This window comes from Eschrichtius robustus, chromosome 17 (assembly GCF_028021215.1).
Source record: "Eschrichtius robustus isolate mEscRob2 chromosome 17, mEscRob2.pri, whole genome shotgun sequence".
NCBI classification, from domain to species: Eukaryota; Metazoa; Chordata; class Mammalia; order Artiodactyla; family Eschrichtiidae; genus Eschrichtius; species Eschrichtius robustus.
The window spans coordinates 48075447-48092911 of NC_090840.1; the positions used below are offsets into that span (position 1 = coordinate 48075447).

A 17465-nucleotide genomic window follows, 5' to 3' on the forward strand; every position below is an offset into this window, starting at 1 on the left:
CTTCAGCGGAGTTTCAAAGCACTGCAGTTGACTGGAATCACCCCTACCGTTTTCCCCCCTCCATCCAGTCTACAAGATAACAGTGATGGCACCTACAGATTATCTGCAAGATACAAGTGGAAGGAGAAAAAAAAACCCACAACCAACTAGACTGTAAAAGAATCTCGAATCCATGACAGAGTTACACAAATGACCAAATGAAAGAGGAACTCCACTGGGGGCCGACTCCGGGACCGACCGAGAGTGCAAGATGATTTATCTATTTACAATGAGCCGGCGGCGCCAGCAGCTGGCCGGAGCCTGCGGTGACATCACGGGGCCCGGGCGCCCGTCACGTGGTCCGCGAGCCGCTCCGCCCCCTCCTGCTCCTCCTCCTTCTCCCGCAGCCTTCCGAGCGCGGGGTCCGGCCGAAGCAGCCGCTCCGAGCTCTCGGGGGAGGCGCGGAGCAAGGGCCCGCGGGCGGCGAGCGGGGTTGGGAGCGCGAGCGGGAGTGGCCGAGGAGCCGGCAGTAGCCGCGCGGCGGGCCCGGACCAACGCGGCCGAAGCTCCTGCAAAGTTGGGCGCGCGCTCGCGCCACTGCGCCGGCGGTCCGAGCGATGAAGATGGTGGCCCCCTGGACGCGGTTCTACTCCAACAGCTGCTGCCTGTGCTGCCATGTCCGCACCGGCACCATCCTGCTCGGCGTCTGGTACCTGGTGAGCGCGGCGGGCCTTGGCGAGCCCCGGGGCGCACCTGCCAGGGAGGAGGGCGGGCGCCCCGCACCTCGCCGGGCCCCCGGCCCGGGCCCCCGCCTCGCTTTTCACGCCCTCTGGTTGGTTCCTGGTGCGGCTTCGGGGTTGGGTGATGCCAGCGCTAATCCGCCTGAAGTTATATTATTAGAAACTTAATTCTCCGGGCGAGCGGGTCAGCGATGCCCCGGGCTCAGCAAAACTGTGGTGAGAGGTGCAATCAGGGCCGGGAGTTCGGGGCGTTTCGGGGGTGCGGGAAGGCAGGGGGCGCCGGAAAGCCCTCAGCTGGGAGCCGGCTCGGCCGCGGGGAGCTCCGCGGTTTCCGGTGAAAGTGCACTCGGTGGTCAGAGAACTCCGATCCGGTCTGCGGAGCACGTGCTTTCCTTTCCTTTCTTCTTAGAAGCACCCGCTGGGCTTTGTGTTTCGACGGTGCCCGACAAACGTCGAGGCGATGACCGGGCACCTCGTGCTACCCCCAGTTGTCGGCCCGGGTTGCGGGCCCGCGTGCCTATTCTCCCTGCCCGCATCTGGCCGCGGGTTTGCTGTCCAGTCTCCTGCGCACGTTCACATCCCGAGTGGAAATGGCTGGGGACTCTTGACCCACACGTTTGTTGTAAAGCCCTTACTCTAGGAAGGGACTTGCTTGTGATTTATTGCGTTTCAGTCTGCCCGGGGCAGCCATTTTACACCCACTTGATTTCCTGCCCCTTTACAGATGATCCCTGTACCTTCTTAGCCGACACCGGAGGAGGCAAATCTAGTTTGTCTTTAGGTTGGAGCTTTTAAGATCTTATTTGTATGGGGAGCAGTGATTATCAGGGGCAGTGAGGAAACCTGATGGAGTCTTGCCCTGTGCCAGCTCCAGGTTGGTTGTTGGCCCCCAGAAGACTGCACAAACACTGAGTCGGATTCCACTGCATTTCAGTTTTGGTCACATTATGATGGAGAGTTAGACCCGAGCCTTTTTGCAGTGACTATCTCTGCATCATGAGGAAACACCTTAAAAGTGGTAGTAAGATGGCATATAGAACTTTTTTGTGGGAATAAATTCTTTTCTTCTTAGTCATCATAGTTTTTTGGCCGGTTCATAATTCAGTTTTTTGATATATATGGACATTATGTCGAATTGTGAACTCGTTTGTTGTGTCATTTTAAGCAAAACATCCCCCCGTCCCACATGGTGTTCTCTGTGCTATTTATAGTTTCAAGTTTCCTTTAGTCTGTGCCTATCACAGGCCACACAATAGAAATATTTGGCCTTGAAAGCTTTCAAACAGATCTTTGGTATGTGTGGGTTCTTACTGTGCGGTGTGAATGCAGATAGAACATCTGCGTATTGGCTCAACCCTGATTTTGCCAAAAGCAAAGAAATCTTTACAGAAATTTAAAATTACAGCGGAAGGATAGTGGGTGGCCTCGAAATAGTGCTTTTATTGATGATCAAGACAGACAATTTTATACACATGTCTTGTGTCCTCCTTGAAAATGTTTAAATCTGCAGACTTGCAAGTACATCAGTGAATGTAATTTGTAAAATCTAGGGCACTGCATTAGGCAAATGGACTACAAGATCTACAGGAAAGATAAATCTACTTTGAGCCCTGCTGTTGGCTGTAATCCAACTAAACAGTATTGGTGTGATAAAAGGAGAGTAGTACTCACATGCTCTGTCTATGGCTTGGGCATGCTCTTTGGGGAAAGTAGTTATTGGTATGCATGTTTTAGCATTTGGAAATATATGGCTTTTTGAAAGATAATTAGAAAGCTTTCCAGCAAATGTGAATAAGAATGCCACTTTAGGTAAACCTAATATATGAGAAACCTGCTGCTGGTCATCTTTATAAGTCTGTTGCATTTCACAAAACAATTTAAACTTTTGAAAAAAAACTAGTGAGTTTCCCTCATACCTTTAAATATAATTTGGTTATCCAATACATTGATTAACATGAACGTTTTTAAGATGAAGGAGCCAAAGAATAAGGCATCTCTTCCTCCTTACCTTACCCCCTCACTCCACCAGCCATCTGGATGGGATGGGGTTACTTATCAGAAAGGGGGAGAGTTTTCAGGAAAAAAAAAAAAAAGGGTAGGAGTATAGATAGATATTCAAGAAAGAGTCCACTAGAAAGGATAGGTAAAGTGGGTCTGTTTTTACGCATTTTCTAATTGTTTCCTACGTGACCATTTACTAAGGTCCTGTGTTCCAGGGACTATACTAGATAACTTTTTTTTTTTTGCCGCATCCCACGGCTTGTGGGATCTTAGTTCCCCGGCCAGGGGTCAAACCTGCACCCTCGGCAGTGAAAGCGCAGAGTCCTAACCACTGGACCGCCAGGGAATTCCCTAGATATCTTGACTTGAAAAAAACCAAAACGAACAACGTAAGAACTGTGAGTTGAGTTTATTCAGTGTCTTACTGTGTAAGATAACCCAGAAGACAGCCTCTCAGCTCTGAGAAACTGTTCTGAAGAGGTAAGGGAGGAGCCAGGGTATATGAATTTTTTGCTGTGAAAAAACCTGTAGTCGAAATCAAAAGGTGACTTTTAATCACGAAGAACAGGCATCTCAGGTTGATGATTTTAGTGCTTTTCTATGTATGGGAAGATACAAGAATCTGGGGTCATTGACATTTTTCGTTAGATATGTATCTTCACTATCTTGGGGCAGGCATCCAAAGCACAGACTGCTTCCTGTTTGTCTCCATCCTGAATTCCCCTCAGGCCCACAGTCAGTGGGTGACTGCAGTGGCTAATGGCTTGATCCTTGTAGAACCGGAATCGCAGGCAACATTTTTCTCTACAATGCTTTTTTTTTTTTTAATTTATTTATATATTTTTGACTGTGTTGGGTCTTCGTTTCTGTGCGAGGGCTTCCTCTAGTTGCGGCAAGCGGGGGCCACTCTTCATCGCGGTGCGCTGGCCTCTCACTGTCGCGGCCTCTCTCGTTGCGGAGCACAGGCTCCAGACGCGCAGTCTCAGTAGTTGTGGCTCACGGGCTCAGTTGCTCCGCGGCATGTGGGATCTTCCCAGACCAGGGCTCGAACCCGTGTCCCCTGCATTGGCAGGCAGATTCTCAACCACTGCGCCACCAGGGAAGCCCTACAATGCTTTTTTTTTAAATTTTATTTTTAAAAACTTTAAAAAATTTTTGGCCGCGTGGCGCCGCATGTGGGATCTTGGTTCCCCGACCAGGGATCAAACCCACGCCCCGTGCAGTGGAAGTGCAGACGGAGTCTTAACCATTGGACTGCCAGGAAGTCCCCTCTCTGCAGTGCTTTGCATAAGCTTAATTTTTATGTCTTGGTGAGGTAGATTTTTTTATTCCCGTTTCATAGGTGAAAACTGAGGCTAAGAGAGCTTAGGTGATTTACTTAAGATTGGCTTGTGGTTTGAGTGATGTTTTGGTCTGTGCTGTTTCCACAGTTTAACCTTTTAAAAGTTGAGTGTGTGTTTTGTTTTTGCCTTGGAATTATAAAGGTTTCCTTCAGTCCAGGAAAAAAAAAAAAGCATATTGATTTCAGGTATTTGTATTAGAGATCTGTTTGTTTTGCTTTGTTTTTAATTTTTCCTTTAAATTGAGGCATAATTTACATATGGTGAAAATCACAGATATTAGGTGTACAGTTCATTGACATGACCAATGCATGCACCTTTGTAACCCACACCCTTAGAGAACATTTCCAAAACCCCAGAAAGTTCCCTTGTGCCTCTTCCAGTATACCCCTCCACTGGCACCCCGACCCCATAGGTGAGTTTTGCCTATTCATATAAATGGAATTATACTGTATGTATTCTTTTGTATTGGGTTTCTTTAACTTAGCATAATATCTTTTAGATTCATTCGTGGTTTTGGAGTGTATCAACAGATTGTACCTTTTTATTTCTGAGTATTATTTTGTTGTATGAATATACCACAGTCTGTTTATTCATTTGCCAGATGATGGACGTTTGGGTTATTTCCATTTTGGGGCTATTATGGATAAATCTGCTCTGAACATTCTTGCAAAAAAGACTTTGTGGACATCTGTTTTTATTTCTCTTGAATAAATACCTAGCAGTGGAATTCCTGGTCATTGTGTGTTTTAACTTTGTAAGAAACTGCCAAGGGGTTTTCCAAGTTGCCATTTTACACTCCAGCCATCAGTGTATGAAGTTCAGTGGGCGTGTAGTGGTAGCTCCTGGTGGCTTTAGTTTGAGTTTCCCTCATGACTAATGAGGTGGAACAGTTAATCTTTGCTTCTTGACTAATTATATATCTTCCTTTGTGAAGTGCTATTGATTGCCCATTTTTTTAATTGGGTTTTGTCTTTTTTTTTTTCCTACTGATTTGTAAGAACTCTCTATATTTTGGATACCAGTCCTTTGTTAAACATATACCTTGTGAATATTTTCTCTCAGTTTGTGGCTTGCCCACTCATTTTCTTAATGGTATATTTTGATGAACTGGAGTTTTTAATTTCAGTTAAGTTCAACTTGTCATTTTTTTCTTTTATGGTCAGTACTTTCTGTGTTCTAAGAATCTTTGCCTACCCTGAAGTTGTAAAGATATTCTTATATTTTCTTCAGAAGCCTTACTGGCTTTAGCTTTTATATTTATATCTGTGGTCTATCTCTAAGTTTTGTGTTACGATGTGAGGTAGAGGTTTGTGTTTATTTTAAAAGGCAGTTTAATCATTAAACCTGAAAAAAAGTTGATTTATCACATAACCTTTAATAGCTACAAATGTTTTTAGAAAGACGAGTAAGATGCTTGTCCATCTTCACAGAGAATGAGGACTGACTTGTCCTGGTTTCCAGAGGGATCATGATATGAAAGAAATACTTAAAGCAGAATGATTGCTATGCAGGCTTCTGGAGTTTCCTCTCTTTCTTCAACAAAACTTAATATTCGAAGCCTGAATCCATTAACTTTCTCCCCAAATTTGCACATACTCGAGTCTCTCTTGTCGTGGTCCAAACGCGGGTTGGAAAAGAATTTCCAGACACAAGGCAGAATGTAAAGAAGATAGAATTTATTAGAGGGAAGGGTCGCTGCCAGAAGAGCGGGCCGACTTCCTAGTAGTCTGGGAGAGTCAAGCCCGAACATGTGCTGTTGATCAGTTTTTATAGCCAGAAAGCAAAGGAATGGTCCGAGGTGAAAATTTTGTTTACTTACTGGTCAAGGCACATATACCTTCCTTCTGTAGGGTGGGAGTGGGACAGGGCATATACCTTTCCTTATTTGGGACAGGTCCCATTGCCCAGGTGGGCTCAGGAATTTCGTAACCATCGCAACATGGTGGTGAGGGAGATTAAGAGTCCGGTAGGGGGTGTAACGCTGAAACTTTTTCAGGCAGGGTGGTCCTTTGTCCTTGGAACACCATTGTCCTTAGAACATCACATCTCTTTCACCCTCTATCTAGATTTCCCAGTTTAGCTGCCTCTGTTTCCCTTGCCATCTGAATCTCATCCTTTATTCCATCTCCATGTCCTATTGATTTTTGCTCAACCTCCTGATTACCTTATTCTGTCCTGTTCTTATTCTTGCTACCGTTTCCCTCGTTTAGGCTCTCATTAGCACTCACTTGGCTATTATAATAGAATCATAACTGGTCTCCCTGCTTCTAGCCTTGCCATCAATAATCCATTTTTTTTCAGTCCATTACAAATGCAGTTTCCAGAGGTATTTTTCTCAAACACAAATATGAGCTTGTTATCTTACTCCTAAAAAATGTTGGCTTGGGCTTCCCTGGTGGTGCAGTAGTTAAGAACCCGCCTGCCAATGCAGGGGACACGGGTTCAAGCCCTGGTCCGGGAAGATCCCACATGTGCGGAGCAACTAAGCCCGTGCGCCACAACTACTGAGCCCACGTGCCACAACTACTGAAGCCTGCATGCCTAGAGCCCATGCTCTGCAACAAGAGAAGTCACTGCAATGAGAAGCCCACGCACCACAACGAAGAGTAGCCCCCGCTCGTGGCAACTAGAGAAAGCCCGCGCGCAGCAGGGAAGACCAAACACAGCCAATAAATAAATGAATAAATTAAAAAAAAATTTTGGCTTACAATCAGGGAGATGTGTGTATTTCATGACCTGTGTGTTTCAAGTCAACTTAAATTGGCTTACACAATTAACAAGTGCAGTGGTTTCCACCACACCCCTTTCCCCCTTTCTCCCATCCCTTCCCCTTTCAGGTTATCTTCCTTTAGGATACAAATGGCCAGCCAGTACTTAAGCCCTGGGTCCTGAGATTCATTCAGATTTGATAAACGTTAAGTTATCTGTCCACCCCTGAGCCAAATAGGCCAGGGTTATGTGACTAGAGTATACTGAATTTAGGTCTGGGATATGCTTCCCTTAAACTATTTATTGACTAGGAGAGATGTGAGCCGGAGGTAGGGTTAACTTAAAACACCAGCTTGAGAGTGGAGGGATGAGGCATCAGATACTGTTACTGGGAGGAGGAGGAAAGAATGTTTGGAGAATAATACAATAAAAAATCCCTGCCATACTCTTTATGCTAAAGACGGCATTTCTTGTGGAATATGTTTTGCCATCAGGACCTGAGTTTCTCCCTACACAACCAAGCATACATTTTCCTTTGTAGTTTCTTTCATCGTTTTATCAGGTAATTTTCTTATTGTGTTTTTAAAAGTGGTCCTGGTAGTTGGAAGAATCTGTCATTGACACCTGGGATAGGACCCTTTGTGCATATCATCCTTTTTATTATAATCCAGGTGTGTTTTGGGAGGTTAGTTATTCAGCAAATACATACTGAATGCTTCTTTGTGCCAGGCATTATTCATAGAGGAGTTGGCCATATATCAGATTATAAAGGATGAAACAGCTCAGGGTCTCATTGGCTGGTCTCATTGGCTGTTCTCATTGGCTTTATGACCTGGCCTGTCAAATAATCAACTAGTTCACTTTGAAAGTCACAGCTTGCTTGTGTACCCAAGCCTGGTGGGTTCTTTTTGTATCCTTAGAAGTCCTGGTGCAACAACTATTGATTTTTGTCTGTATAGTAATACTGGATAGTAAAACCGACATCTTGCACTTGTAGAGTGATTGATAGTTTTCAGTGGACTTCACATTTCTTATTTAGACCTCAAAGCAGCCCTGGGGTCAGGCACGATGGGTGGTGATATGCTCCTTTAAGACTAATAGTTTCTTTCCAGCTGTCAGATTCTTTAACTTGGTCTGTAAGTCCAGGGCAAAATAGGGGCTAATTCATAATATTTGTGTAATCCTGATTACCTAATGTTTTCCCTACTATATTAGATTGTAAAAGACTGAAATCATAAGCTAAAGAGTATGGATTTTATTCTGTAGGCAGTGGGGAGGCACTGAAGAATTATGAACAGGTGTGATAGGGTGAAAGCAATTTTTAAGGAAGATTGAAAGGACAGGCTCTTTTATAGATGGCTGGGAAGCCAGGCAGGGTGTGGTACAGCCTTCCAGATAGGAGATGTAGCAATGTCAGTTCTTCCCAGCACAGGTCTCTCATTTGCTAATGATGCAAATAATGTGGATGGGAACTTTGATCAGTTAGTCAGTGATACCATTGCCATCCACATTTTCTACGTCTGAATTCAGGAATCGAACAGATTTGGACAGAGAGGGATACTGGATTTTTGAGAGATGTCTAATGAGCCCCTTTTTAAAAGTATAGGCCTCCCTACCCCCAAATGTAAAGGATCAAGGGAAGTTCTATGAAATATTGTCTGGTGAAGATTTCAGTGGTATTTAATACCTTTTTTAACTTTTATCTCATGTTATCAGATGTTCATCAGAACCATCTACTTTTTTTTTTTGGCCATGCCGCGCGGCTTGGGAGATCTTAGTTACTCGACCAGAGATCGAACCCAGGCCCTCGGCAGTGAGAGTGCCGAGTCCTAACCACTGGACTGCCAGGGAATTCCCTCATCAGAACATTTTAAAGACCAAGAAATAAAGATTGCCATCATAGTGTTTATTAATATCAATCTCTCTGGGTCCCACTTTAGATACGTCTAACGAACTAACAAAGCATCAAGTGTTAAAGTGGTTAACATGAGTTTTGCACCGTGATGTGTATATTAACTGTGTGATCTATTTGTTTTGTCAACTTACGTTGAATCTTTGTCATGAAGGAAGAGGTCTCATTTTTCCCTTCCCACTGTATCCCCTTTGTGGCAGATATATTGTTGTTCATAAAGGGATGCTAGTGGAAATAATGGGTGAGCCCTAGCAGCATAAATCACTGCTTTCTCCACTTCCTCCCGGCTCCCTTGGCTCTTTTAATAGAGCTTCTGGAGCCTTGATGAGAGTTCTTAAACAGCTATAAACTGGTTTTTTACTTGAAGCAAAATAAAAATTAAGCAAAGATCACACTTCTTCATTTGGTCCTAACAAGCTCCCCCCCCACCGCCCCCCACCACCAAGGATTTGAACCTGTGCCCCCTGCAGTGGAAGTGCAGAGTCCTAACTGTTGGACCATTAGGGAATTCCCAGTTCTAACAAACTTTTAAAGGTTTAAAGTTGCCTCTTTGCAGCTGCAGCTTCCAAGGGAAAATTATTTCTCAGGGACATATGTAGGGGCCAAAAATTGCTTGAGGAAATATAATTTCAAATTATTATTAAAAATAAGCTTGAGTGTTTGTATTAACCTTTGAGCTGCTAAAATTACACAGCTAGTTGGTTCCATGGTGAGGGATGGTGAAGCAGTAACGCTTGGTACAAGTAGCTGCTGACATCTTTGTTGACTAACAGTAGAGGGCTTGGGGCTGCCGAAGTGGAGGTGTTATTGGTTGGAAGAAAAGAATCACTTAGGGGGTTACCTGGGTAAGGCCAGATGGGACACATCAGAGTTTGGCCTTTCCTCAACCTTGTTGGACCAGAGGTTGGATCTTGTCAATGCCCTAAAGTTGAACGGCTGATTCACACTGACTAAAGTTATAGTAGACTGACACATAAAGCCAGAATGCCAATTTATTAATATTTGATGGGGAAATATAATCCTCATGGAAATGAATACTCCTATCCTTAGGCCTATGTATTCTTTTCCTGCAGAGGACACTAAATTATGATTGTCAGTGATTTGAGTACTTAATAGCTTTTCTTAAAGACAGCCTGGTGAGGCCAGCTTCACAAAAGAGATAGCATTCAGGACTGAAAGGAGCAAGTCTCCAGGCCGCGACAGTGTGTCTTCTTCCAGCTGTGAAAGAGGGGTTTGCTTCTTGGATAGTACTTTCTGTCATCTCAATTTTGATCTAGCATGAGTGTCCCCCTTGCCCCCCTTTTAAGGTGGCATTGGATTCTCTGATAATCTGGTCTTTTCTCTTTTGTGTTAATATTTAACCTCTGTATTTGCTATGGTATAGATAAAGTGTTGTGAACAGAGGTGCAAAAATGCAGTTTATTTCTCGCTTGCGTTAACAGGGAGGATTGGCAAGCTTTGTTCCGTGAGGCCATCCAGAGACGACCCAGGCTGGTGGGGTAGTTGTGCCATCCTAAATGTGCTGACTCCTCTGGGTCTAGGGGGCTGCTTCCTTTATCCTTGTCTGCGGGGTTGGAGACATCTCATCAGCACCATGTTTGTGTTCTGGCCTGCTAGAAAGGAGAAAAGGCACCTGGAGGACAAACAGCTTCATTTTTTTAAGGATGTGAAGTGGAAATTGTACACATTGCTGTCACTCATATCCCAGTAGCCAGAAACAAGACATACGACCTAGCTGCAAGGGAAGCTAGGAGATATTATCTTTAGCTGGGCATTGATATATCCAGATAAGCCTATTACAGTGAAAGAAGGGGAGAACGGATTCCAGGGATTCCAGGGGCATCTACTAATCTGACATGACACCTAACGACAGCCTTATTGCTGAGATCCTGTTGCCCAGTGGGCACCCAGTACTAATCATAGGAGGCTTGAATTCCAGTCTACAAAACAGTACTTGTTGGTTCTCAGTACTTCAGTTTTCCTCTCTAAATTGGAGTTAATAATTCTAACAATAAACAATTGCAAATAATTATTAAAAAGTATCACAAAACAATTTAAGCAAGTCATAAAATAGTTGCAACTATGGATAAAACTAAGTAGTATTCAAACACAAATGCATTTCTCCCAAGGTGTGCTGCTTAATGGAGTTTTTAATTGATTGTTAAAAATCATTTTAAAGATAAAATGAGGGTACATGGATAACATTTTCAGTATGAAAACACATAGTCATCTATGTAAGAAATCAAATGCAGCTAGCTTATGGATCAGAAAACTATAACTGTGCTTATGGATAAGGACTTCCCGTCTCAAAGGAAAATCATTGTAGAAAATTTATGCCTAGAAGGAATGGCGATGTGTATCCAGTTTCTTTCTTCCCTCCTCCCTTCTTTCCTCCTCTTTTAACAGGTTTGAGAACTTCCTGTGTGTTAGGAACTGTGAGGTGCTGGCAATGCAATGGTGATTCAAAATAGACTCAATCCTTGCCAACATGGAATCTATGGTCTAGTAAGAAGAAATTACCAGTAATTAATATATATTAATTAGTAATCACACAAATAAATATTGGAACATAATTGTGATAAGTGCTGTGAAGGAGAATGTAAGGCATGTGAGAGAGTTTGGGGATGAGTGGCCTTGTTGGGGAGCCTGGCAATCTTTGTCTTTAACTGGAGAAATTAGCCCATTTACGTTAATAGTGGTTAATATATTAGGACTTATATTACTCCTTGTTTCTGTTTTTCTGTCTGTTGTTGCCATCTTTCATATTACCTGAATTTTCTCTTATCCATTTTTTTGCCTATCTGCTATTTTGTATTTCTATTATTTTAGTGATTCACTCAAGAAATTTTAACATATGTACTTATCAGAGTCTAGACTTAATAATATCTTTGCCTTTCTTTTGAAGAAGTTCTTTAACTCTGGTCATTTCTTGTACGTTAGTGTCTTTTTTTTTAAAACTCCCCCAAGACACTGATCTATACAATCAATGTTTGCTTAGAGTTACCCACATATTTACACCTCTGTCCATCATCTTCTCTTTTTTTTGCAGTCACTCTAATTTTTATTTTAAAAATGGATATTTTAATACCCCAAATGTGGAAAGTACGTGATCCATCATTTTCTTTTGCACCTCAGACCTGCTGTCTAGGATCACTATCCTTCTGTCTGATGTACATATTAAAAATTTTCCTTCAGTGAAATCTGTTGGTGGCAAACTCTGACAGTTGTTCTTTGAAAATACCTTTATTTGGCTCGAGTTTTTGAAAGATATTTCAATCCTTGGTTGAGAGTTATTGTCTCAACACGTTGAAGCTCCTTCCAAGTCTCTTGACTTCTGCTTTGCTGCTGAGAGGTCAGTTGTCAGTCTTGCTGACATTTACTTCTGATTCATTAGGTCTGGAGTTGGTCTTGTGGGTCTGCATTAGTAACACACTGGGGACGAGGCTGAAGCTGCAGGTCTACCACACTTTTGGTAGCAATGGTTTGTGGACTCATACATTTCGGATGCTGATTTCCTTTTCCTAGAATCTTGCCTATGTAGTTAAAACGTTGACTATTTTTATTCCTTCAAAAGGTATTGAACAAAACAAGTAACTGAAGGCTTGGTGATAAGAGTCAAAGTACAGTTACAAGGAACGAACTTAATTTAAAAAAATTTTTTTAATTTTACATTGGAGTATAGTTGATTAACAATGTTGTGATAGTCTCAGGTGTACAGCAGTGTGATTCAGTTATACATATACATGTATCTATTCTTTTTCAAGTTCTTTTCCCATTTAGGTTGTTAACATGTAATACTGAGCAGAGTTCCCTGTGCTATATAGTAGGTCCTTGTTGGTTATCCATTTTAAATATAGCAGTGTGTGCATGTCAATCCCAAACTCCCTAACTATCCCTTCCCCTCACCCTTCCCCCCTGGTAACCATAAGTTCATTCTCTAAGTCTGTGAGTCTGTTTCTGTTTTGTAAATAAGTTCATTTGTATCATTTCGTTTTACGTTCCACATATAAGTGATATACTTCTCTTTCTCTGTCTGACTTACTTCACTCAGTATGACAATCTCTAGGTTCATGAATGATGCTGCAAATGGCATTACTTCATTCTTTTTAATGGCTGAGTAACATTCCATTGTATATATGTACCACATCTTCTTTATCCATTTCTCTGTTGATGGACATTTAGGTTGCTTCCATGTCTTGGCTATTGTAAACAGTGCTGCAGTGAACATTGGGGTGCATGTATCCTTTTGGACCATGTTTTTATCCGGATATATGCCCAGGAGTGGGCTTGCAGGATCATATGGTAGCTCTATTTTTAGTTTTTTTAAGGAACCTCCATACTGTTCTCCATAGTGGCTGTACCAATTTACATTCCCACCAACAGTGTAAGAGAGGTAGGAGCGGTGCCTTCTCTCCACACCCTCTCCAGCATTTATTGTTTATGGATTATTTTTAATTTTACATTTTATTTTTATTTATTTATTTATTTATTTATTTATTTATTTATTTATTTATTTTTGGCTGCTTTGGGTCTTTGTTGCTGCGTACGGGCTTTTTCTAGTTGCTGCGAGCAGGGGCTACTCTTCCTTGTGGTGCACGGGCTTCTCATTGTGGTGGCTTCTCTTGTTGCGGAGCACGGGCTCTAGGCGCACAGGCTTCAGTAGTTGTGGCATGCAGGCTCAGTAATTGTGGCTCACGGGCTCAGTAGTTGTGGTGCACAGGCTTAGTTGCTCCGCGGCATGTGGGATCTTACCGGCCCAGAGATCGAACCCATGTCACCTGCATTGGCAGGTGGATTCTTAACCACTGTGCCACCAGGGAAGTCCCTGTTTATGGATATTTTGATGATAGCCATTTTGACTGGTCTGAGGTGATATCTTGTAGTTTTGATTTGCATTTCTCTAATAATTAGTGATGTTGAACATCTTTTCATGTGCCTCTTGGCCATCTGTATGTCTTCTTTGGAGAAATGTCTATTTAGGTCTTCTGCCCATGTTTTGATTGGGTTGTTTGTTTTGATGATATTAAGCCACATGAGCTGTTTGTACATTTTGGAGACTAATCCCTTGTTGGTCACATCATTTGCAAATATTTTCTCTCAATCTGAGGGTTGTCTTTTTGTTTTGTTTATGGTTTCCTTTGCTGTGCAAAAGCTTTTGCGTTTAATTAGGTCCCATTTGTTTGTTTTTATTTCCATTACTCTGGGAGACGGATTGAAAAAGATAATTGCTGTGATTTTTGTCAGAGAGTGTTCTGCCTATATTTTCCTCTAAGAATTTTATAGTGTCCGGTCTCACATTTAGGTCTTTAATACAGTTTGAGCTTATTTTTGTGTATGGTGTTAAAGAATGTTCTAATTTTATTTTTTTACATGTAGTTGTCCAGTTTTCCCAGGACCATTTATTGAAGAGACTGTCTTTCCCCCATTGTACAGTCTTGCCTCCTTTGTAGTAGATTAATTGACCGTAGGTGTGTGTTTATATCTGGGCTTTCTATCCTGTTCCATTGATCTAGTTCTGTTTTTGTGCCAGTACCATACTGTTTTGATGACTATAGCTTTGTAGTATAGTCTGAAGTCAGGCAGCCTGATTCCTCCAGCTCCATTTTTCTTTCTCTAGATTACTTTGGCTATTTGGGGTCTTTTGTGTCTCCATACAAATTTTAAGATTTTTTTATTCTAGTTCTATGAAAAATGCCATTGGTAATTTGATAGGGATTGCATTGAATCTACAGATCTGTAGATTGCCTTGGGTAGTATAGTCATTTTGACAATATAGATTCTTCCAGTTCAGGAACATGGTATATCTTCCCATCTGATTGTGTCGTCTTCAGTTTCTTTCATCAGCATCTTATAGTTTTCAGAGTACAGGTCTTTTGTCTTCTTAGGTAGGTTTATTCCTAGGTATTTTTTTTTGATGCAGTGGTAAATGGGATTGTTTCTTGAATTTCTCTGTATGATCTTTCATTGTTAGTGTGTAGAAATGCAACGGATTTCTGTGTATTAATTTTGTAACCTGCAACTTTACCAGATTCATTGATGAGCTCTAGTAGTTTTCTGGTAGCATCTTTAGGGTTTTCTATGTATAGTATTATGTCATCTGCCAACAGTGACAGTTTAACTTCTTCTTTTCCAATTTGTATTCCTTTTATTTCTTTTTCTTCTCTGATTGCCGTAGCTAGGACTTACAAAACTATGTTGGATAAAAGTGGCAAGAGTGAACATCCTTGTCTTGAGGAACAAACTTTAAATTAATAACGGAAACACCAGAGAGCCTTTGTGAAAATGTTTAAAAAATTAAGTTAGTAAAATTTCAAAAGGTGCTTTCTTTGATTCTTTCATTATTTACCTGAGAATATTTCTTTGCCTAGTTTTTTTCTCCCTACCAGCTGTTTAGAAACTGAATGAAAGTTTCTCAGATAATCTTTCTTTTTTTTTTTTTAATATTTATTTATTTACTTTTGGCTGCGTTGGGTCTTCATTGTTGCATGTGGGCTTTCTCTAGTTGCGGCGAGTGGGGGCTACTCTTCATTGCGGTGCGCAGGCTTCTCATTGCGGTGGCTTCTCTTGTTGCGGGGCATGGGCTCTAGGTGTGTGGGCTTCAGTAGTTGTAGCACACAGGCTCAGTAGTTGCAGCTCGCAGGCTCTAGAGCACAGGCTCAGTAGTTGTGGCGCACGGGCTTAGTTGCTCCACAGCATGTGGGATCTTCCCGGACCAGGGCTCAAACCCGTGTCCCCTGCATTGGCAGGCAGATTCTTCACCACTGTGCCATCAGGGAAGTCCCTCTCAGGTAATCTTAATATTTGTTCTAAAGAAAGTATGCAAACAGGAATAGAATCTTAAAGATATTTTTGTATTTACATTAGCGGCAGTTAATAATTTACTAGATAATCTTTTCATTAGTTTACTTTGAGAATAGCTTAAGAACAATGATCTTCAGAGGCTGTTTACTTTTGAAGTAATCTAATACTGTTTTCTTTAGGTAAAAGTAACAATATCAGACATTAATGTCACCTTCAAGAATGTTCCATTACCTAGATTCATAGTAATGAATATTTATGGCATACACTTTATGTGTGGAAAGGAGAAATCATTAACAATTCAGCATTATGATGACAAAACATTCGTCTAAGAGTACTTAGATTATATCATTGCATTTTATTTTACTTTGACAAGATTTTTTTAAAACTTAGGTATCAAGTTATACTTTAGCTCCTTTTTATTCTAAACTGCAAGCCATGTGTGCAAACTTAAAGTGTATGTTTTTTGTCTTAATTTCAAAAGTTGTTGTTTTGGGGTGTATTGAATGTATTGCTATTTCGTAAGAAAAATTGTAACTCTAAAGTACAATATAGCAACACTGTTCCTGAATAGGATGCAAAATTTATATTCTAATGGTTAAGTCTGTTACTGCCTCTTCACTTTCATTAGTAAAGACATTCTGTTTTTATGAGTTTCAATTTTGTCTTTGGTGAACAGCTGTAGGAATAAAGTATTCTTGTATGTATTGAAGCTAAACAGGGGATGTTTTAAACAGTCTTCCAAAGCATATTTTTAATGATTATCCAAGTTGTTGGAATAGGATGGTTACAAATAGGGACTAATAGAGCTAATGAATAGAGCATATCAGAACACAAAGAGCACCATGTTTGCTGCACTAAAAATTTAATTTAGCCATTTTGCAGTTTATATTTTCTCCTCTTTTTTGGATGCTGGCCTTCTAACCCTCTAGTGCTTGATCCTTCCTTATGTACAGAGTTTAGGTCCCTATAGCCCATTCTAAATTAGGCTCTGGGCTAGGCCTGTCTCTTTATATTCAGAGATCCAGAATGTTCTTTAGGGCATAAAAGGGAACACAGTTGTTCTCCCTGTCCACACCCCACCGCCCCCAGTCTTCTAGTGGCTCTTTGAACAGCCTTCTTTCTGGCCTCTGCTAGAGGACCATCCTTTGACTTCTGTTCACTGACCAGACATCTTTCTCATCATTCTGAGAGAATACATATAGTGGTGTCTCAGCCCGAGAGTGAACACCAGAACCTGACCAAGTCCATTCAGGGCAATTGAGGCTGCTTCTGCTGGGGTCGCAAGTCAGTTTCACTCTGCTTGCCGCTTCCTGTCGCCTTGAGAGTGGCTGTCTGGAACACTCCCTTGAAAAGAATTCTGAGCCTGCTGCCAGGGGACTGGTGAGCAGAGTCGCCAGGGCTTGTGAACTGGGTGTGGTGGCTTTTTGGGCGTAACCTGGGTTACTGGAAAAAGCATGTGTGGCATTTGTAATCAAAGGACCCATGATTGAGCGTCACCTGAAAATGTCATGACCTTGTGCAGGTTTCCCCAAAGTCTGAGAGTCCTCATCTGTAGAGTGGCGTAACAATAATCACACCACATAGGGCAGGCAAAACGGCTTCAGTAATATAAGACAGAATGTGGGGGCTTCCCTGGTGGTGCAGTGGTTGAGAATCTGCCTGCTAATGCAGAGGACACGGGTTCGAGCCCTGGTCTGGGAAGATCCCACATGCCGCGGAGCGGCTGGGCCTGTGAGCTACAACTACTGAGCCTGCGCATCTGGAGCCTGTGCTCCGCAACAAGAGAGGCCGCGATAGTGAAGAGGCCCCCACACCGCGATGAAGAGTGGCCCCCGCTTGCCGCAACTAGAGGAAGCCCTCGCACAGAAACGAAGACCCAACACAGCCAAAAATAAATATAAAAATAAATAAATAAATAAATAAAAAAAAGATTACTATTTAAAAAAAAAAAAAAAAGACAATGTGTAGTGGTGGTGGTTT

General features: G+C 42.1%; 1 protein-coding gene across 1 annotated transcript in view; it reads left to right on the forward strand.

Moving 5' to 3' along the window:
* Positions 1–386: 386 nt before the first annotated feature.
* The window catches only part of LAPTM4B (lysosomal protein transmembrane 4 beta), a 68107-nt gene continuing 51028 nt past the window's right edge, over positions 387–17465 (forward strand). Inside the window, exon 1 of the mRNA XM_068525604.1 lies at positions 387–695. Coding sequence (XP_068381705.1) covers positions 597–695 — 99 coding nt within the window. The 5' untranslated portion in view covers positions 387–596. The remainder of the gene's footprint in view (positions 696–17465) is intronic.